At 42.2% G+C, this 21015-nt stretch overlaps 3 protein-coding genes across 11 annotated transcripts; 2 read left to right on the plus strand and 1 right to left on the minus strand.

The window, feature by feature from the left end:
* Positions 1-132: 132 nt before the first annotated feature.
* klhdc2 (kelch domain containing 2) lies at positions 133-4928 on the plus strand. 5 transcript variants are annotated; one of them, XM_037487492.2, is made up of 15 exons: positions 134-301; positions 838-1118; positions 1231-1310; positions 1419-1536; positions 1650-1762; positions 1924-2008; positions 2127-2210; positions 2426-2506; positions 2595-2653; positions 2776-2885; positions 2986-3058; positions 3145-3232; positions 3316-3368; positions 3460-3618; positions 3944-4928. In XM_037487492.2, the coding sequence occupies exons 2-14, from the start codon at positions 849-851 to the stop codon at positions 3581-3583; spliced, it is 1338 nt and encodes a 445-aa protein (XP_037343389.2). In that variant the 5' UTR covers positions 134-301; positions 838-848; the 3' UTR covers positions 3584-3618; positions 3944-4928. The 5 variants fall into 5 exon arrangements, with proteins under 5 accessions (XP_037343391.2, XP_037343389.2, XP_037343388.2 ...); XM_037487494.2 differs by having other exon boundaries at positions 133-301; positions 841-1118; positions 3460-4928; XM_037487491.2 differs by having other exon boundaries at positions 135-301; positions 3460-4928.
* Positions 4404-15528, minus strand: LOC119228125 (ribosome quality control complex subunit NEMF-like). The gene is made up of 32 exons (XM_037487484.2): positions 15349-15528; positions 15186-15254; positions 14699-14801; positions 14229-14354; positions 13947-14107; positions 13756-13823; positions 13554-13637; positions 13351-13424; positions 13186-13256; positions 13011-13086; positions 12727-12867; positions 12379-12587; positions 12116-12289; positions 11976-12039; positions 11720-11808; positions 11519-11622; positions 11381-11443; positions 11158-11270; positions 10564-10621; positions 10383-10441; positions 10188-10296; positions 9859-10105; positions 9695-9737; positions 9418-9467; positions 9084-9219; positions 8736-8813; positions 8388-8606; positions 8258-8293; positions 6059-6165; positions 5936-5979; positions 5765-5844; positions 4404-5152 (listed from the first exon to the last, which is right to left on the minus strand). The coding sequence occupies exons 1-32, from the start codon at positions 15405-15407 to the stop codon at positions 5075-5077; spliced, it is 3192 nt and encodes a 1063-aa protein (XP_037343381.2). The 5' UTR covers positions 15408-15528; the 3' UTR covers positions 4404-5074.
* Positions 15529-15567: 39 nt separating this feature from the next.
* Positions 15568-20933, plus strand: LOC119228127 (MAPK/MAK/MRK overlapping kinase-like). Of its 5 annotated transcripts, none has more exons than XM_037487487.2 (12): positions 15569-15923; positions 16648-16762; positions 17069-17158; positions 17250-17320; positions 17445-17523; positions 17634-17682; positions 17766-17944; positions 18138-18239; positions 18341-18514; positions 18618-18777; positions 18868-19065; positions 19272-20933. In XM_037487487.2, the coding sequence occupies exons 1-12, from the start codon at positions 15737-15739 to the stop codon at positions 19347-19349; spliced, it is 1482 nt and encodes a 493-aa protein (XP_037343384.1). In that variant the 5' UTR covers positions 15569-15736; the 3' UTR covers positions 19350-20933. The 5 variants fall into 5 exon arrangements, with proteins under 5 accessions (XP_062413367.1, XP_037343387.1, XP_062413368.1 ...); XM_037487488.2 differs by lacking the exon at positions 15569-15923 and adding an exon at positions 16143-16329; XM_062557383.1 differs by lacking the exon at positions 18138-18239 and having other exon boundaries at positions 15568-15923.
* Positions 20934-21015: the final 82 nt, after the last annotated feature.

Here is a 21015-nt window from a genome sequence, read left to right on the forward strand (position 1 = left end):
CAATCATATGTGGTAATCAAAAAAAGTCCTTTACTTTGAAAATGTCCAATGTCGTCAAGTCGAAGGATGCATTGACTCTTAACTTGTGTCATTAGACAGAAGATAAAACAAGCTCATTTCACCTCTCATGGTCGGAGCAAACCTGTTACATTTTCGCTCCGCCCTTTCAAGATGGCGGTGTGAGGAGGTCTACGACTTCCGGTCGTGCCCCCCTGAATCCTTGTGACGATCGCGGTAAACAAATGGCATAGCAGACCGCTTTAGAAATTTGCAGGAAAAACAACACTTTGACAAAAACAAGGTAACAGCTGATGCGATTCACCTCCATCCCTCGAGTGCACTAACCTGTTGGTGAATCTTGGAGCGTTTCTTTGTATTTGACGTCAGTGCAGATAACGTTAACCCACGAGCCTCCGCTAACTGACGGCGCACAGCTGACGTGCGCGCGCCGCGGGGACCTGCTGAGGAGTTCGGGGAACTTTACTCACTTAACGTAACTTAACCTGCATCATGTTAGTCTTAGACTGAGCTCAGGTAATGCACGATATCGATTTAGAAGCCAAAATAGTCTAGCTAGCAAAGTGGGTCAAAAGTGGCTCGGCTAACGTAAGCTAACGATAGCTGTCGCTAACGGGGCGACTAAAGGAGCGCTAAGAATGGATGTTCGCAGAAACGCTGTAATTTAAAAAGAGAACAGGCCTCTGTTGACATGTCGTTTTCTGATATGTGGTTAACATTCGTAGTTCTTTTTGAATGTTTATTTTGTGTAAAAAAAATAGTAAACTAACGTTAAGTTATATCAGTGAATTCGGCTCCAATATGTTTGGTCTCTCACAGTAGAAACCGACATGGCGGAGATAGAAGATATCGGGGATCTGCCAGCCGATGAGGAGGACAACGACTCTGATGATGATGATGATGATGAGAGACTTTTAGCTTGGATGGTAGATGACGACATGGATGAAGATGACGAGGAGGAAGAGGAGGTGGAGGAAGATGATGAACAACCCTTGGACTCTGAAGCATCGGAGTCGTTTGAGTTGGAGAGCCCAGCAGAGCGCAGTGGTCACATAGCAGTAGTTGACAGAAACATCATGTATGTCTGGGGGGGATATAAGGTGAGACGATTAGTAGATACATGTACACAAATCGACACTTTAAGTATGTTTGTGGTTTTTACTTTACTGCAACGTGCCCATCCATTTAACGTGCATTCTCCCTCTGTACAAGAATGCTCAAAACCATGGATTCTTTGACTTGTATCTGCCGAGAAACGAGATCTGGATTTACAACATGGAGTCTGCAGTGTGGTAATAGCTGCTATGTTCAAGTTGCACATTGATACCACTGTCCTCAGCGATGGATTTATGTGATTTGCACGAGAAGAAGACATATGGAAACCACTGCAATGTTCACAGGACGAAGCAGGTCGCTGAAGGCAACCTGCACACATCCATGTCAGGAAGCTGTGGGGTGTGTGTGGATGGAGTCCTCTACTTATTTGGAGGTCATCACGCCAGGGGAAATACCAACAGGGTACATTCACATCAAGCACATTTCTTGACGCCCTCTGTAATTTCTGGAACGATTGTCACATATTTATTCATAAGACGTTTCTGAACGCCGGTATTCTGTGCTGTGCTTTGCAGATCTATCGGCTGCCCCTTAGAGCTCCCAGCCTGGTTTGGGAGGAAATGAGGGATCTTAAAGGGCTTCCTCCATCCTGCAAGGACAAGCTCGGGTGCTGGGTTCAGAAAAATAGGTGAGGGACAATAGACTTGTATGTTCAGAACATGTTAATGTGACATGGGATGACATCATCCATGGTACGACTGCTTAATCCAAAATGAAAGAGTAGTTACAGACTGTTAATCTTGGGACACATATTTTGTAAGTGAGTTTGGTCTGATATCGTTTCCACAGACTTATATTCTTCGGAGGCTACGGCTATGCTGCACAAGGAGCTCATCTAGGGACTTTTGAATATGATGAATCTACTTCACAAGTGGTCCGTAAACAAAAATAACGTAACTATTTGTAAACTTTATTAGTGTTTTGTAGTACATTAGACACAGCATCTGGAGTGTCTTTTTCAAGACATTTGGTGTGTTCGTTTGCTGCTGCAGTGGGACAGCCCTGGGCGAGGCTGGAACAACCAAATCCACATACTGGACCTGGAGACGTCTACGTGGAGCCAGCCCAACACCAGGGTAAGCACATGCACGACGCAACCAATTTCAACTCGCACAACCTCGTCGCCACTTGCCAGATTACGTTGAGGGCAAACTCGCTGCCCAATAGCACAGAAATACCTCCTTCTGTTCAACCCCTCAAATGTTTCATTCATCGTCCCTGTCCTCATCCAGTCGAAGGGTTTTGCCATGAAACCATGAAGCACACGATCTATTCTCTCTCTCTGATGTAGGGGAACACCCCATCACCCAGAGCAGCTCATGCCTGCGCCACAGTTGGTAACCGAGGCTATGTGTTTGGGGGGCGATACAAGGTAAGGAAGTTAAAACGGTGCAGTCAATTAACACGTATGGACGAGTGATTCATTCCTACTTCCATCTCTATCTCATTTTGGTCCACAGAACTACAGACTAAATGACCTGTACTACATTGACCTGGACACCTGGGAGTGGCATGAAATGTAAGTGTTGGCCTTTTCATTCAAATAAGTCACAAAGCAGAATAATTGGAAGACCGTTTCCTTCTTCGCACTTTCTCCATTAGTATACAGTAAGTAGTATTCCTGTGTCTTCTCTGTTGCAGGAGCGTTCCACAGCAGGGTCCTGTGGGCCGGTCTTGGCACTCCTTCACTCCCGTGTCGCCAGACCACATCTTCCTATTTGGAGGTTTCACCACTGACCGAGAGACACTGAGTGAGCCCGGCACTTGTTCTGGAGTAGCCAAAGACGCCCTGCCCCTCCCACCTCCAAATGGTCGCCGGTCTGACAGTTTTTACCCTTTTACCTTTCTTAGGTGATGCCTGGCTGTACTATGTGAGCAAAAATGAATGGAAGCCTTTTAAACACAGTCACTCAGAGAGCCCGAGGTAATCTTACTCTACAAGCTGACACACACCATTCTTTTAATGGCCAATAAAGCAGATTTTGATAGTTGTTGCTGTGTGTGTTTCAGACTGTGGCACACAGCATGCTCTGGTCCTGATGGGGAGGTCTTTGTGTTTGGAGGGTGTGCCAACAACCTGTTGTCTCATCAAAGAGCTGTGAGCTGCAAGACCTATCTTAATAAAACATACATTAAATGTGTTCTACTGAATTGAAGTAAAGCTTCTTTTCTGCTGGACAGGCTCACAGCAACGAGTTACTGGTCTTCAACGTTCAGCCCAAATCACTAGTTCGGTGAGTGTGAATTCGTTTTACAGCTGAAGCAGAGATGGTTTCCTCATTTTTTATTATTTTGTTCTCAAGTTTTCCTTTCTCCATTTGCCAGATTCTGCATGGAGGCCGTTCTGCAGCACAGGGAGCGTTTGTCTAGTTACTGGGACTGCTTACCTAAACACCTGCTGCACAGCCTCAAGCAGAGAATGACCCGCGTCAACACACTGGGCTCCTAAACCTAGAGGAAGCTCTCAATCTTGTCCAGAGGAGTGTATGTATGCATGTATGGATAATATTTACTCTTGAGGCGCGTCGTCCTACCGAATCATTAGTTTAATGTGTGGATGAATACAAAGACATTTTGAAGCAATAGTGAACAGCTGTGGAGCTGTTGGAGACGGGTCCCACTTTGGTTTTTATTTCTGTGTTAGATGAATGGATGGTTAATTGTGTACTAGATACAATCTATAGCAGTGTGTCTGTGATTCTCGGGAGTTTGCAGGTTTAAACGTACAGTGTGTAGCATTTGAGGGGATCTCTTGACAGTATAATATGTATAAATGAGAGCTTTGATTTTGTCGCCTTACAAATAACAGGTAACATCTTCATGTGGAACCGGCTGCCACGTTGCTGCAGTCGCAAAAGGGGAAAACCAGATGTTGGATCAGTCTGAATCGTTTGTCCTTCATCGGCCGCATAGTTCTCAGACATGCTTAGCATACGGGAGACGTTTCAGTTGGTTATAATTGGCTATATGCAACCAGATTCTACACACTGGACCTTTTTAATGCCTATGAAAAATATCCAAATGGAATTTTGTTCAAACGAGGCGCTAACCAGAGCGATATTCTAAACCTGATGTGAAGTGGATAGAAAACCCCTCTTGGGATCTGCTTTTCACGAAGACCACTGAATGAAAGCCTGTGAGAAAATGCATCGCATTGTGGAGGCAAGAAAATACAGTTTGGAAAAGAGGCCACAAGACTAAAGCTCATCCTGTAGGTGTAACCAAGTAGGCGGAAGACTTCTGTTCCTTTTTTAAAACAAAACTGCCAATTAGTGAAAATGTAGTTTTATTTTTTTCCACAAATGCATACAACTTGAAGAGTGTCAAATATCTCCTCACTAAACACAGCGGGCCAAGGATGAAACAGGTTTGCTTTAACACTTCGATTTTTTTCAGGGAGGCCGTATCTTCAAATTATGTTTGACATGATCTTTAATACAAATGTTTGCTGAATCTTAAACAGTACAAGTCCTATCAGACCTAAAACTAGTGCTTTGTTACTCAATATCTCCTCTCAAGACACGAATGTTCATTTTTATTTTAAAAAAAATGTCTGAGGGTTCTATATTCTGAAAATAGTGCTTGGTGGCTACGGTAGCCTTTTAGTTTTGTTTTTAAATCAACTTGCATACGCCGGGTGTATTGGATGCTGAGCCACATTGCACTGGAATTCCTATTGTCAGTAGACTGTTTGTATTTGCCTGGTTTGCACAATGTTCATTGTTTTTTATTGTGGAACATGATGCATCATTGCATTCATATTTAAAGAATAAAACACATACAATTAGTTGTGATCTGTTCCGCTTTGTTGAATTACAAGTTTCATTCCGAACAAATACAATTAAAATCAAAGCTAAATGTTTGATATCCAGCATAGGAAACCGTACTGTTAAGGTTCAGAGCTTGAAATGTAGGTGAAGTCGGCACAATCCCGTGGCTCCTATTTCTTCTTGACAGCAAGAAGGTTTGGAGCAGAAACTTTAACTTTGCCTGGCATATTTCTTGATAGATCAGTATCCTGAAACACAGGAGGATAACAGGGGCTTACAGATTGAAACCACTTGGACATGGTAAATAAATAAAGCAATATATGACACATTTATACACCGTTAAAACCGAAAAAAGTGGCTTCAAGGTTCTTATTTTGTCCAAAGCTATTCTACTTAGCATCCTTCATCTTTTTCTGTTAACACAGATGGACTACAAAAAAAGCATCTGCCACTTCAGGCCGTAGATCAAAAGGATATTGCTCACGCTGTCTACATAAACTGCTCCTTCACTGACAGGCTGAAGTAGAGATACCACAGGAAGTCCATTCCTGACACACTTATTAACGCTGCCGAACCAAAACTGACACCTCATTAATCTAATATGTTTATCGGTTCAATATTTTTCACTTTTATTCACTTCTCATTTTTATAATAAGATTTTGTATAACTTGCCATATCATAGTGACATTCTATGACTTTATTTTGGCATACTATGCACATTAACTACTTTTTTTATGATAAACTAGTCACAGTATAGTATCTCATCAAAAAAGCCACGTACCAGATGTTATTTCACATGTCACTAGAGATTTTTAGAACCTTAGTACTGTGGGTCAGAACTTGGCAGTACATTTCGTTACCTTGACACTCCGGAACAGGTCTTTTTCTCTGGTTGAGGCATCTCGGACTTTCATGAAACTGAGAACTGCAGTGCGTGCAGCTGGTCCAAAAAAAAGAAAAGTAAAACAATCATTTCCCCTGAAAAAAAACATTGAGCAAAGACTTCCGTACTATTGGATCACTATTCTTACCTTTTCCTTTCTTCTGAGAACCTGGTGTCAATTTCACCTTGTGTCTGTGGGTAACAAAACACACTTATTCAGCCCTTGGAAGATTCCCCCGGTATCTAAAAAAAAAATGTTCATTGTACATACTTGTAGTTGGAAAGCGCAGTGTACGGCGCACAGACCGGCACAGCAAACAGCAGCACATCTTCAGGGTGAGGCTGACCAGAAAGAGAGGTGAGCAGATCTTCTGCTTCCTGGAGCAGCCAAAGGAAAATGCAGTTAAACCAGTGCAGTCGTAACTTTCGTGGTGCATAAAAGGGGCAGAGTGTGGTATCTGTTGGGGGATCTTTTAGCAGGAATTAAGTATATATATATTAATCATAACTATGTTTTCTCAGTCACACAGGAACTAAGAATTGTTGCATTACTAATGGCTTGGACTGAGCCCTTCATATCAACATGAAGGGGCGGGTCTCCTTCATGTTGCACCGTCTCTACAGTAGACCAGAATATACAAACCTACCACAGGCTACAGAAAGAGCCTTTTGGAGTTTGTATGTTCTTTTCAGGGCACCGAAGTTCCAAAACCATTGTGAGACTGCGATAACGTGAGCCTGAGTGCTGAAACCACGGTATCATTTAATTATACACTCACCGGCCACTTTATTAGGTACCCCATGCTAGTAACGGGTTGGACCCCCTTTTGCCTTCAGAACTGCCTCAATTCTTCGTGGCATAGATTCAACAAGGTGCTGGAAGCATTCCTCAGGGAGTTTGGTCCATATTGACATGATGGCATCACACAGTTGCCGCAGATTTGTCGGCTGCACATCCATGATGCGAATCTCCCGTTCCACCACATCCCAAAGATGCTCTATTGGATTGAGATCTGGTGATTGTGGAGGCCATTTGAGTACAGCGAACTCATTGTCATGTTCAAGAAACCAGTCTGAGATGATTCCAGCTTTATGACATGGCGCTTCATCCTGCTGAAAGTAGCCATCAGAAGTTGGGTACATTGTGGTCATAAAGGGATGGACATGGTCAGCAACAATACTCAGGTAGGCTGTGGCGTTGCAACGATGCTCAATTGGTACCAAGGGGCCCAAAGAGTGCCAAGAAAATATTCCCCACACCATGACACCACCACCACCAGCCTGAACCGTTGATACAAGGCAGGATGGATCCATGCTTTCATGTTGTAGACGCCAAATTCTGACCCTACCATCCGAATGTCGCAGCAGAAATCGAGACTCATCAGACCAGGCAACGTTTTTCCAATCTTCTATTGTCCAATTTCGATGAGCTTGTGCAAATTGTAGCCTCAGTTTCCTGTTCTTAGCTGAAAGGAGTGGCACCCGGTGTGGTCTTCTGCTGCTGTAGCCCATCTGCCTCAAAGTTCGACGTACTGTGCGTTCAGAGATGCTCTTATGCCCACCTTGGTTGTAACGGGTGGTTATTTGAGTCACTGTTGCCCTTCTATCAGCTCGAACCAGTCTGGCCATTGTCCTCTGACCTCTGGCATAAACAAGGCATTTCCGCCCACAGAACTGCCGCTCACTGGATGTTTTTTCTTTTTCGGACCATTCTCTGTAAACCCTAGAGATGGTTGTGCGTGAAAATCCCAGTAGATTAGCAGTTTCTGAAATACTCAGACCAGCCCTTCTGGCACCAACAATCATGCCACGTTCAAAGTCACTCAAATCACCTTTCTTCCCCATACTGATGCTCGGTTTGAACTGCAGGAGATTGTCTTGACAATGTCTACATGCCTAAATGCACTGAGTTGCCGCCATGTGATTGGCTGCTTAGAAATTAAGTGTTAACGAGCAGTTGGACAGGTGTACCTAATAAAGTGGCCGGTGAGTGTATAGTGTATGGTATTGCCCTGGCATCCAGCCGTCCAATAAAGAAATTTAGAATTATCTTCGATCAGGATGTGTTCCCAGATAAATCAGATTAACCATGCAAGACGTCAGGGTCGGGCACATGCTGCCTCGAAGCGATGCAGATGGTTGCTCTTTTCAGTGGGTTCAGAATGCTGCAGTACGTGTGTTAACAAGAACTAGGAAAATATATCATGACTACTGTATTAGCTTCTCCTCACTGGCTCCCTGTGCAATCAAAAGTATCATTTTAAATCCATCTCCTCACCTACAAAGCACTAACTGAAACCGCAGTATTTTAAAAGGAGTTTATAGTTTCATACTAACATGCTCTTTTCTTGTCACAATGTGCGGGTCATCCCTCGCAAATTTGTTTAAGTCCATACAAAGTGAATCCCATTTAAATACAGGAATTACATCTTAGAGGGAGTATGTATTTAAGTTGTTATTGAAAACCCACCTCTGCTCCTGGGTTGTCCTGGTCCGCCTCGTCTTCCTGAAGGGGAGCACAAAGTAGGTAACTCCACTAGCGTCACCACACACACGGGACGCTTCAGACAATGTTATTGCATCTTCATAGTGTCCCGTACCTTGTCGTCTTGTTCAGCAGAACCTCCCTGCTCTGCGGGCTGCTTCTCCTCTGCACCCTCCTCTGCTTCTGGGAGCTCTGGTTTCTTCGCTGCCATCTCCTCATTTCGAGGCTTCTGTGGTTGTTTCTGAGGGGCTGGTTTCCTGACGGGTTCGTCTTTGCCCTTCCCCTTCTTCCCTTTCTTCCCCTTATCCTTCTCTTCCCTGGTGGAACCAGCTGACTACGGAAGACAAGTGTTTACACTGTTATTCTTTGCTTCATTTTGAAGGACTGTGCTCATGACAGCTGTGTGTGATGGCAGGGCCACTGGACAGAACATAGGAATGACCTTTTAAAAATTCATCCTCACCCCAAGCAGCTGCATCATCAGCTCCCTGTCCTCTTCATCTTGGTCTTTGTACTTCTCTTTAATCTTCTTTAACTTGTTCTGCGGCGACAACAGGGAAGATAAGCGAGCAAAAACAACACAGAGTTAGAAGATATTATTTAAAAATAATTGATACTGTCTATCCATTTTGTGGTTTGTAATATTTAAAAAAGAACATTCACTGTTTTAGTGTATGTTTTAGTTTTAGTTTGGTTTAGTATTTTTCTTCTCCTCCTCTGGAAATATTGGCAAATTCATACCTGTTTGTTCGGTTTATATTGCTTTGTTTACTTTGGAACTGAACACCGTATCTTATCAAGCTCTTCTTACCTTTTGACCTCTCTTCGGTGGCGGCTGGGAGGCACCTCCTCCACCTTTGGATCCCTGATCAACTGCTGCTGCAGCTCTAGTAATCTCAGACTTCTCCTCGGCGCTACAACCTTCCTGCTTCTTCTTCTTCTCTTCTCTAGTGGGAGAGACACAAATGTTGATTGTATCAGAGACTAGAAACTTTTTTTATCAAACCAATTCACCTCCATTACACCGTTCATATTCTTATCCTAAACCGACCAAATGTCTCAACACTACTCTTTGCCGAAAGCCTCTTAAATATGTGGTAAGAGCGTAATATGTTGAATGGTCCTGTATTATATTCATGAATTACCTTCTTTTCTTGGCAGTCATGTGCTTCCTCCCCTGTGAGTCCAACTCAACCTGAAGAGACATTAATGCATCAGTATGAAGTGATATGATATCACCTCGATGAAACTGTTGTCATGTAAACTACGGCTAAAAAGCTGGCTCCGTTATGGTCAGGTGGTGGAGGGGACTGCTCTGTATTTTGTCATCGTCATTTTCAGCTTGTCGACAGTCTTCTTAACAGACAGATTGTATTTTGTATGAAGGCGAAAGAGATTAAACATGAATATAACAGAAATTACCTGAGTGCTCGGTTCCTTTTTGAAACCAGGGTTCTGCGTATTCCTAGAAATAAAAGACATTTTCATGGAGGTACCATCTGTTATTCGGTGCAATATCAGCTTAGTAGAGCGTTGAGGAAGACCTCCTCATTCTCAAAGTGTCAGCAATGCAGTGGTTACATTACCTGCTGGGCTGTAAATGAACAAGGGAGATGGTTGTGTCCGGAAAGCTGAATTCCTCCCTCTCCTCCTTCATCTCCTTTTCCTCTCCACTCTTCTCGACCTCTGCCTCCACGTGGTCCTCTTCGGGTACGGCGGTCAGTTCTCCATTTGTGCCATTATCCCCCCCGACCTCTTCGTTAATCGTCTTTTCCATCCCTCCATCTGCCGCCGCTCTTTCCTCACATTGATCTTCATTGCTGCTGTCATCCCCTGCAAAGCGACAGAGCTGTACCTCCGCTTTTGCAGTAGCTGCATACACAGTAAATGAAGTCGTTCATTTTGTGTGCGCTACCTATCAGCTCTTCTTCCTCGGCCGCTTCAGATGCGACTTCCTCCATGTCCTCTTCCACGGTCTTCACCTTTCTCTCACCTCTGTGCCGAAACACACTTTGCTCGTCGACCTGCACAGAGTGACGAGCGTGACACTTACATGTTTGAAGACAAATACATAAGAAAAGTACTTAAAACTAAAAAGGACAGTATTAACCTTGAAGAGAAATCCGAAGCCCATAATCAAGTAAGAGGGTGGAAGGAAGTTTTTCTTTCCTGGATAGAAATATGTCAAATGTTGGGTTCCTTGTTAGATGCCATCATTAGCAGTTATATTTCTCGTATGTTGTTCTGGTGATTTGGCAAAGGTATACGCCTTGAATTTTTGTGTGTCATACCTCTGATCATGAAACTTCCAGTGGTCAGGTACTCTCCGGTGGGAGCAGATTTAGAAACCTGAACACAGATAACAGATATCGTCGCCAGTTAATTTGTCTACTTGAAGACTGTTTATTCTGTAATTTATATAAGTTATTATGTAGATGTTCTGCCTGGCAGCTTAAAAAAAAAGTATGTAACTCCATAAGAAAGGTGATAATAGAAAAAAGTAGGGAATAAGATAATTGCAAACTAATAAACTATGGAATGTAAACAATACACAAATACGTTTTAAGAAAAGAAAACTTGTTATGGAGGAAGTACACTAACAACACACGTTAGACCGCAACAATACACACAATGAGACAATGAGGCTTGTTAGCAGAAACTATGCTACCTTGTTTTAACAATGGCTTCAGCAAGCCCTTAGATTAAGTAATTTCATTATAATAAATAAGGATATTATTCCCCCTATATAATATTATCAAATCACAATGGTCACTCTGAGTTATACTTTGTATTTTATGTACTACTTAACGATATATAAAATAATATAAAGTAGTACACATCTTGGTATAAATGAAAAGCTGGCAAATTGAGCTTTGTTAACTCACCTGATGATGATGAACCCACCAAGCGCTGGTGATGATCTTGGCATCCCAAGCAGCACTGTAGCACACGGACATAGTACCAGTTTCTGTCAGCGTACGAGGAGGGATGGGGTCACCTGCGGCAGCAAGACAGAAGAGCAGAGACAGGGTGTAAAAAGTCAAATCGGGTTTGTTCACATACTAAAAACATCGGGTGGAATAGTGCATGGAAAGGCAAAAGGTTCACCTGAGGGGTTTTTGATGACACAGCTTGTTGCTCCGTGGAGGTCGGCATGAACATAAATGTCACCTGACAAAGTAAAAGCACAAATGAGTGGGTGAACCAGCTCCAATTTGAAGGAACGTATATAAGTCCATTCATTACCAGCTCGGAGGTAGCGTTTGACAATTATCTCGTTCTGCTGCTGATCCCTTCCTGCGATGATGAGATAATTCTCTGAGCTGATGAACCACAAAAACTTCTCAAACCTGCCAAAGGGGGGGAAATGATTGAGAGGACTAAAGGCCACTGATAGACGACTGTACGAGTGTGAATATGGTGAACATATGGTTATACGTGTCTTACCAGTAGACCTTCCTGGCTTTCTGAATGGTGGTCACGGTCTGCACCTCTTTTAGGGTCTGCTGTGTTTTCTTCTCTGCGGATTTCATAGCCTTGAATGACATGAAAGAACAATGAACAGTGCACAGAAGCATCTGTCGTGATCAGGAATAACCACCATAACTTGATGAGGACATTTAAACTGGAATACATCTGGAGTTTGCAACGTGGATGAAGCTTTCCACTTTTCCTTTGACCTGTTTTAAAACAGATACCTTACCTTGCCTGCCGCTTCCATAGTTTTATGTTCTTTCTTTTCAGCAGTGCGTTTGAAGTCATAGTACCTACAAACCACAATGACAGAGTCCGTCAACTGCGAGAACAACGCCACATGATGCTTGATTCAACGTGTAAACCTACTTCTTGGCATTGGCATAAGCCGACAGGCCCAGATCCACATCCACTAGCGTGGGCTTGTTCCTTTGCAACTTCTTGTTCTGCCCTTTGTCTTTATTTTTGTTTTTCTTTCCTTTCTCCTCCACAATCTCTTTTTTCTCTTCCTCTTCCTGGTCTTCCTCAGAAATATATGGATTCCTAAACAGAAAACGTACAAATGAGCCAAATGGCGTTAGAACAATCAGAGCGGCCTATTGGACGTGAGCGTCTGCACGGGCGGTTCTCACTTTAAAAGCATGGTGATATGGTTGGTCTGCAGCTTCAGCTCCTTGATGGCGCAGGCCACCGGGTCACCAGCGGCTTGTGCCTCTTTGACGATGATGCCGATCTCAGTCCAGTCCACCTGATTCGCCAGTGCACTGCGCACCACCTGCAGTGCCCGCTCTACCACAGGCAGGTTCATCTCCACCAGTTCTCCCTTTATTCGGTCCACCTCCTGCATCACACCAGACAAGATTTCACAAACTTCCAAAATGTGAAGACGGAATGACTGAACTTCCATTTGCACATCTCGGTGAATCCATTGTGTGCAGCATTTACAGCAGATAAAGCCAAACGTTTGCAGTAATAGTGACCTGTGTTTGGTGCAAGGCCTCCAATCTCTGCTCGTGGTCCCTTTTAACATTTTCCAACTTCTTAAGGGCTTGTTTCTCCTGCTGCAAGGCCTTCATGTCAATCTTCTGACTCTCCATCTTAGAAAAGAACTCATCCACTGCCTGAGCATAAGGATGAGAAGGGATTAATGTAAGATTCATGCCAGAAGTTTAAATTCACATTGTGGAGAAGAAAAGACCAATATTATTTACCAAATCAAGCATCAATAAATAACAAATAAATAAGCAATCTTGCCAATGTTTACCTTATCAAAAGTATCAAACTCCAAATAGGGGCTCTTTGCATGCTGGGCAAAGAGGAATGGGTGGAATTCATCATATCTGAAAGTAGACATCGTTGAGGTAAATTATTTAACCCTAACCATGACAAAATAAATGCTGGAAAACAAGTGTTTGTTTGATAAACAAAAGCGGACCTACGTTAGCAGTTCTTCAACGGGTTTGCCAGGAGTTAAGCTTGGTTTCTTTTCACTCTTCTGAATGATGTAGCCCTTGCATTAAACAGCACAGAGACTTTTTGAATACAACATTATATTACAGGATCCCACAAAACTTTATAGTAAATGCTTATTTAAGATCCCTTACTTTGCCACTGAAGTTTTCCGTTTTTTCCATGTAGGTTTCAGCAATCTGCAGGGCTTCCAGGATTTTTGGTGCAACTAAAAAAAGCAGGTAAAACAAGTACTATTACAAATAATAAAATGTTATCGCAAAACAGAACCTGGTCATCCACTGGTCTTTTACTGCAATTAACCATAAAACAATTATCTTTATTTCCTCTACAATACCTGCATCAACTTGACTGTCAACCTTGACCGAGCCTGGCAGTCCCACCGCAATCAGACTGTGTTCGATCAGCGTGGCTCCATAGGCTGGAGGTGTGTTTGGAGTAGACACAAGACACAAGATTCAGTGTGTTCATTTACAATATAAATTAGGTTTACAAAATTTGACCGTTTGACGTTTCAGAACTGTTGCCTTGCTACTTACGCAGGTGAGGGTTGAGGACCCTTTTAACTTGATCTCCATTTGGTGCTTGGCTGAGGATTTCAGTAAGTCTACATACAAATGAATGGGATATCATTAAATTTCACTAAAATATATATAAATGTTATTTTCTGATTCTGATGGAAGTCCATCTAGATCAAAAACACAACAAGTACATATAAAGAAGCAGTTACCGGTCTAAAGTGAAGAGAGGTTCGGGGGGGCGGGCGCTCTCCACAGGGTACCGCTCTCTTACAGCTATCTTAACATCTTCCGCTTCAGCTTCTGCTTCCGCTGTTCGAAACCTGAGCAGGTTCAGGATGGTGTACTCAAAGTCTGTGAGAATGACGTTACCCTAAATATGGATTTGGACCAACCAACAAATGCACACAAACACAAGTATGAATATCATGGTACTAGAACCAGGCTGAGAAGATCAGACCTTTGAATGAATGCATCTCGCAATGTTTTCTCACCCTGTCATACAGTTCAATAATCAAGTGGTAGGCAGCCTCGTCTGAACCAAACTGGATGTCAACAATCCTGTCAATCCCAAGCTGTTTAACCGCGGTCAACCGCCGTGACCTCAGGTGTTTTCGACACTACGGAGAAGTTTGCTTTAAACATTGAGTTTCATTCAAACTAATACAACAATCAATTCCAGGAAAATGACCATAACGAGAAACTTGTACTGATGTTGATATAATAATAATAATTGATATATTGGTATAATATCCGTTTAGGGATAGGACAAAAAAATGTAAAACTATCTGGTTCATCACACTGGACATCAAGGAAACCATTTTTTATATGGAATTCTCTGTGAAATCTGACTTCAATCATAAATCTATAGAATATAAAAACCTACAAAATGATTCAAATAATACAGTCAAAACTTCAACAACAAAACTTGATCAGTCTTATACAATGAATAAGATGTTCTTACTTTCATAGCAAAGCCCGAAGGCATCATGTTCTTTGGCCATTCAAAGTCTGTGGAGTGAATCCGGGTGCCTGACTCAATCAGGATGATGGCTTTGCTGTCAGGTCTAGAACAAAGATATAAAACGAGTTGCACATAATGACTGAAAGGGATGAATGTACCTATAACTACCATATGACACATGGCCTCCATTTCTTTTCTCAGGAAATTACTGTACTTTTTTACATTAACATGACTTTTGTATAATTAGTTCATTTAGATTTTGTATAGAAAGGAAAGTGACCCAATACAGTAACAGTGACAGGCAGTGTACTGCATACATCTTATTTTTATAACGTAACTTAAATCACATGTTTGGTTAAAATATATCAACAAAAAACTTGAATGCAGTTTTTTGTATACAATATTTTAAAACAAAGATAAGTTTTGACCTTTACATCATGGGAAACACAAAAACTAAACAAAAACTAAAAAAGGAAATTGCCCCTACTTTTGCAGACGGATGAGATACGTCTTGTTGTCGATGTCATACACGTTGTTTACTCTCATGCCAAGGTAGCTGTGAAAGAATACAAGCATGATTAACATTTGTGGACAAATAACGATATGTTAGCTTAGCCACTCGGCTGGGCTTAATAACACTTAGCACCTACTTTGCACTTATCTCGGCAATAACTGCCCTGATATCCACGGTAGTGAATCTTGTTTTCATGGTGACCGTAAACGCTGACTACAATTAGAAACACTGAGAAATTCACATTTCTAGTAGCTAGCTGCATAAGTGAGGAACACATGAAGGGAATCACTGAGCATGCGCACAAATGACGAGTCATTTATTTTTACGGAAGCCGGCGTGGAGCAAAAAGGATCAGGTCTGCGCCTTTTCCACACAACGGACGCGAGCGAATAGGATGCATTGATTGTGTGTGGGAGAAAACAGTGCTTTGGTAACGTTAGGCGACGACATGTATGCAGTGAACCGCTGGTGTTTCTATATATTTTTAAGCTCATGGTAGGCTTTTTAGCATTTAAAGTGCACAAATGATGCACTACTCAAACTGGCTTATTGGCGTGAAAAACCGGGCAAGCATTCGAAATGCATGCAAAACACCACCTAACATCGATAGGAATAAAAGGCTAACGTTAAATGTTGATATGCGGAACAACAATCCGCGCCCTGATGGAAAGACATCCGATCTAACGGTCACAACCCATCTCTGGAAAAAAGGTAAGGCAGTGAATTATGCATCTGTAAAAACATCATCTTGTCAAATATCTGGGCCTGTAGCGAATAAAAGGCGTGCTTTTTTTAATTGCTAGGGCATGTTGTGCCTCATTGTTGCTTTTAAATGCATTTCTTTTAAGCGGTGCGACAGGAGCGAGTCAAATGTTCAACCAGAGTTTCCAGTTTCCTCCTCGGGTCAGAGTGGAGGGCGAAGGCGTGTTCCGTTACCAAGGCGACGGTCAGCTAACAGCGCTGGCTAGCAGGGCTAGGCTAACACTTAGTGGAGCGCGTGTCGTGTCCTTTTGACACTCCGATGCACAACGAAAAAAAAATTGATATTTCCGTTACAGATAAGCGTGTTATCAATAACCGACGTACATGCGGCGGCTAAGACACAGAGGAATGAACTGTAAGTTGATGAATGCGACCCGTTGACGGCCGAGTAGCGTGATGACAGCTCTGACAGACAGGCGTCCGTCGTTAAGGTTTCCCTCTTATGCTTGCTGTTTAAATTTGTTTCCATTATAATAATGAGGTTCTTTGTTATAGTTTTACGCTAAGTCTTAATTAATATTTTAGTTGTTTAGTTGGTGCCAAAAAGGGTGAACGTGACCAACAATATATCTGACTCTGGCTAAACTTATGAAGCAAAGACTCTGCAGTTTCACCAGATATATAAGTAATATTTTACTTGTGTATTTCACTTAATTTATTGAAATTTGTGCAGGCTACAAAACAATCAAGAAAATTGGCGAAGGCACATTTTCAGAGGTGTTGAAAACTCAGAGCCTGAAAGATGGGAAGTTCTACGCATGTAAAACCATGAAGCAGAGAATTAACAGGTATGTCTTCTGTAACAAAATCACAACATTTCCTCGGCATAGACATTGTTTTATTTTACCATATTCTATTGTGTATGGACACCTGTAACATGAGTCAGCCGATTGACCCCCCCCCACCCCCATTGCTATACATATCCTATTAGATGTGACTGTCTACGCTTTCAAACTAGTAGTTATAGGGTCACTTTTCCTTTTAAATATGCACATTTTTATTGTGTGAAGCAGTTATGTAGATACTATATTATATATTAACTACATTACACGTCAATATATAAGTGCAAATGTCACCTGTTCTCCGTCAACAAGTCTGGAGCATGCCAACAATCTGCGGGAAGTCCAGGCAATGAAGAGACTGAGTCCACATGCGAATATCATCCAGCTCCATGAACTGATTTTGTGAGTAGCGCACTGTTGTCTAACAAAGTTATTGTATTTCCTTACTGTCGTTTCACGTGGCGCATCATTTCAATCTAACACAATGTTTCAGTGACAAAGAAACTGGAACTGTGTCGTTGATTTGTGAACTGATGGAGATGAACATCTATGAGTTCATACAAGGTAAGTCTGCAAGTAACAACAATTGGAAGCACACAATAAATAGTTATAAGGACGAAGAGGAACCTGAGGATGTAACTGTACATTGGAAACTGTATGGACTTACAGTGCTTCTTCATTCATTCAGGAAGACAAACGCCACTGTCTGATAATACAGTAAAGAACTACATGTACCAGCTTTGCAAGTCACTTGAACACATGCACAGGTAGTTATGAAAAGTCTAATGAAACATTACACAGAAGATACAACATTAACTATTGAGTTAATAATTGAGTGTTTTCGTGTCCTCTTTTTTTCTTCTTTTTTCTTTTACAGCTGTGGGATATTTCACAGGGATGTGAAGCCAGAAAACATTCTCATCAAAGTGAGATGCATTATTATAATTTGCTTTAACAGTAGTATAAAAAATATGTTTATGATATATGATATATGTTTTAAAATTTGCAGCAAAATGGTCTGAAGCTTGGCGACTTTGGCTCATGTCGCAGCGTGTACTCCAAGCCGCCGCACACCGAGTACATTTCCACGCGCTGGTACAGAGCCCCAGAGTGCCTCCTCACCGATGGCTACTACGGCTTAAAGATGGACATGTGGAGTGCTGGTTGTGTCTTCTTTGAGATCATGAGGTACGTCTGCACGGGAAGGGCACATCATTTTACCTGAAATACCCATAGGACAACCGTTCATGAGTTAACGAGACAGGAGTATTCAAATGATTTGTGTAATCTACAATGTTCTCGAGGTCTGCATTTAGGCATAAACAAACGTCAAACAAATGCTATGTCAATAGCTTTGCAGTCAAATACCTGTGTGTTTCAGTTTGAGTCCCCTCTTCCCTGGGACCAATGAGTTGGATCAGGTCGCTAAGATCCATGACGTCTTGGGGACGCCAGATCTAACGATCCTCCAAAAGTTAAAGCAGTAGGAGTTCCCCCTTAAAATGAGTTATTTGAAGTGAGTGCATATCTGAAAGAAATTATGAAGATCGTTTTTGATGTGCTTGGTTTCTCTTTGTCTGGCAGGTCTAGAGCGATGCTTTACAACTTCCCCCCTAAAAAAGGCAGCGGCATCTCCCGGTTAGTCCCTCACTGCCCGGCTCCAGCTCTGTCCCTGCTCTATCAGATGCTCGCCTATGACCCCGATGAACGCATTACTGCGGAAACAGCCATGCGCCACACATACTTCAGGGAAATCAGGTAAACCCTGCAAATATAGAATCTATCTATATGCAACTTATACATCTAATTTAATGCTGGTTAAACTGACTAAAGACAATAACTTTTAATTACTCCCCCACAGGCAAACAGAGAAGAATGCTGAGACTTTTCACAGAGCATCAGGGACAATGAATGGACTAGAGAGCGCTGAGACGCACAACTCCTGCGACCACATCTGGCGCCCAGCCAGACACGGAAAACAGCTGAGGGGAAGACACACAAGGCAAACCCCTTTAATATGCGTAAGACAACTGAAGGAAAACTTCCAAAGCCCCTGAGTCCAGGTGAGTATGAACACGGCTTGCACCATCTGACACTGCCTCCCTCTCAAGCACAACATGAAACATGCGGCGGAGCCCCTGATCCGACGCAACGTCCCCCCCCGTCCGACCGAGCTGCCCAAACTCAACCTGGTTTTGCCTGGACCACAGATGTCCTTCCCTGCGTCCACTATGCCGTCCTTTACCGTCACCCACCGAGGCACTCTGCCAGCCGTCACGTCGACAAAGTGCCAGCCACGGTTGGCCAAGGTAAACACAGACAGCAGGCTTTGCACGCGATGGAATCATTCAGTCATTGAGGAGAGTCTATCAATGGCAATATGAAAGCGAAGTTAAATCACAGCCCACAACATTTTATCGCAATTCAATGTTTTGAAAAATGTTTTCTTTTTTAAAACGCTTTTTTACTAAGGGCATGGATTTGGTATTCAGACGTCTCTTCTCCCTGTTCACAGCCCTGGGATGATCCACACCGCGCCGCTTTCAAGTCCTTCTACTTCCCCCCTCTGGACAGGAAACGTGGAGGCTACTGAGAATCAAAAGCACTTCCAATATATTATTAAAAATGACCTCTTGAAACTGGATAGACCTGTACTGTTGAAAACAAATTGTTGACAGGACAATGTTGGGATGTTGAAATGGAGCAACACCAACGTGATGAGAGACGCAGCAAAGACCGCCATGCCTATCGTGTTATCAGTTACGACTGCTTACATCAAACTGTTTAAAGCTTGTACAATTCAGTGTAGTCTATAATATGTTGCATTGAGAGTGTCAAGTTAGAACCTCAGTTTTACGTGGCCTAGTCAGGTGTTACATGTTTACAACTGTTAAGAAATACACTTTAATCTGAGCCTTTTAAACAAGCTAAGCAATAAGATGAACACCCGTTTAGGATTAGTGAATGAACGAGTGTACAAACGGGCTCAAAAACTGGACGGCAATAGAAATCCTTCTAACGGGAGCTACTCAGTGTTTGGATCCATTAACTATACTACCAGGCACAGAATGGAAATTTCTTTCTCAAGGACAAAGTAACACATAGCTGATGAGTAACATCCCAATAACCCAATGCAGGCAACAACATAGATTTGGAGCGGCCCACAAAAAATGACTTTCCTTTTAGATCAGTTATGTATGTGATCTGTATTTTATATGGCCTTCATTTTAAGGAAGTTCTAAAAACAATGTTTTTATGTTTTGTTTAGAATGTAGCTTAGCCAGTACTTCCAATTAAAGCATTTTTGTCTTAAAAGATGTACCGTTTAATTCAGAGCTCTGCGCTCAGTAAAATTAACTGACTCAACATGCACTTTATGTTGGTTATTAAAGGGAAGTATCCTTCGTCATTTTTAAGGTGTTATAGTTTCAGAGAAAAACATTTTAAAAATATATATTTGCTTCACAGACTTCCTGTCGAGTGAAAGAGGTCATCTCTTCATGGCAGAAAAAGGAAGCAAAAAATAAAAGTACATATTGTTTTAAAATGACAAGAACCATTGGTTGATGTTTCTTTGTCAATTTTTTAGGCTTTGGTTTAATTATTTTAAGAGCATATTCTGAGGGACAATGAAAGCTTGTTTCAAAGCTTCTAAGATGCAATCATCACGTTCCAGAGATTCAGAGGCCCAAACCCACAAAACCCTACAACCCTATGGACTAAACGGACACCACCTGGTAAATGGTGATGTTAGAGTCTCTGAAGGCTTTAAACGGTGTGAATGGGAAGCACTTTATGCAACACGTCCCCTTAACGTCAAAATACATGATTTACAATCGAGGGACATTATTTCACTAATTTGAAAGTCTTCCAGGCTTTTTCCTTACGAGATGAAGTAATTACAAATAATGTTTTTACTGTTTGTTAATCTTATGAAAAAATGTCATAATTCCATGTGCTTTTTTCCCCCCATCTTTAATCCTTAATAATTTATTAATTATTGTTTACCTTTTTTCATGTCTTCATGCTTTCACGCCGCAGTGACCCATTGGGCAAAGTCAGCATTGAATGCTCATTTACTAAAATGGTTTATAAAGGGTTCAACATGTCTGCCTGAGGCACAACGGGTTAGCCCTAAATCCCCAGAGTCCATGGAGCTGGAGATTGGAAGACTGCTTTACCTGACCGCTCCTTCCTTGCAATGATTCCCTAGCCTTGCAGCTTTGTTAAGTAAATACAATACATGCAAGTGAACAAAA

This window comes from Pungitius pungitius, chromosome 14, assembly GCF_949316345.1.
Source record: "Pungitius pungitius chromosome 14, fPunPun2.1, whole genome shotgun sequence".
NCBI lineage: Eukaryota > Metazoa > Chordata > Actinopteri > Perciformes > Gasterosteidae > Pungitius > Pungitius pungitius.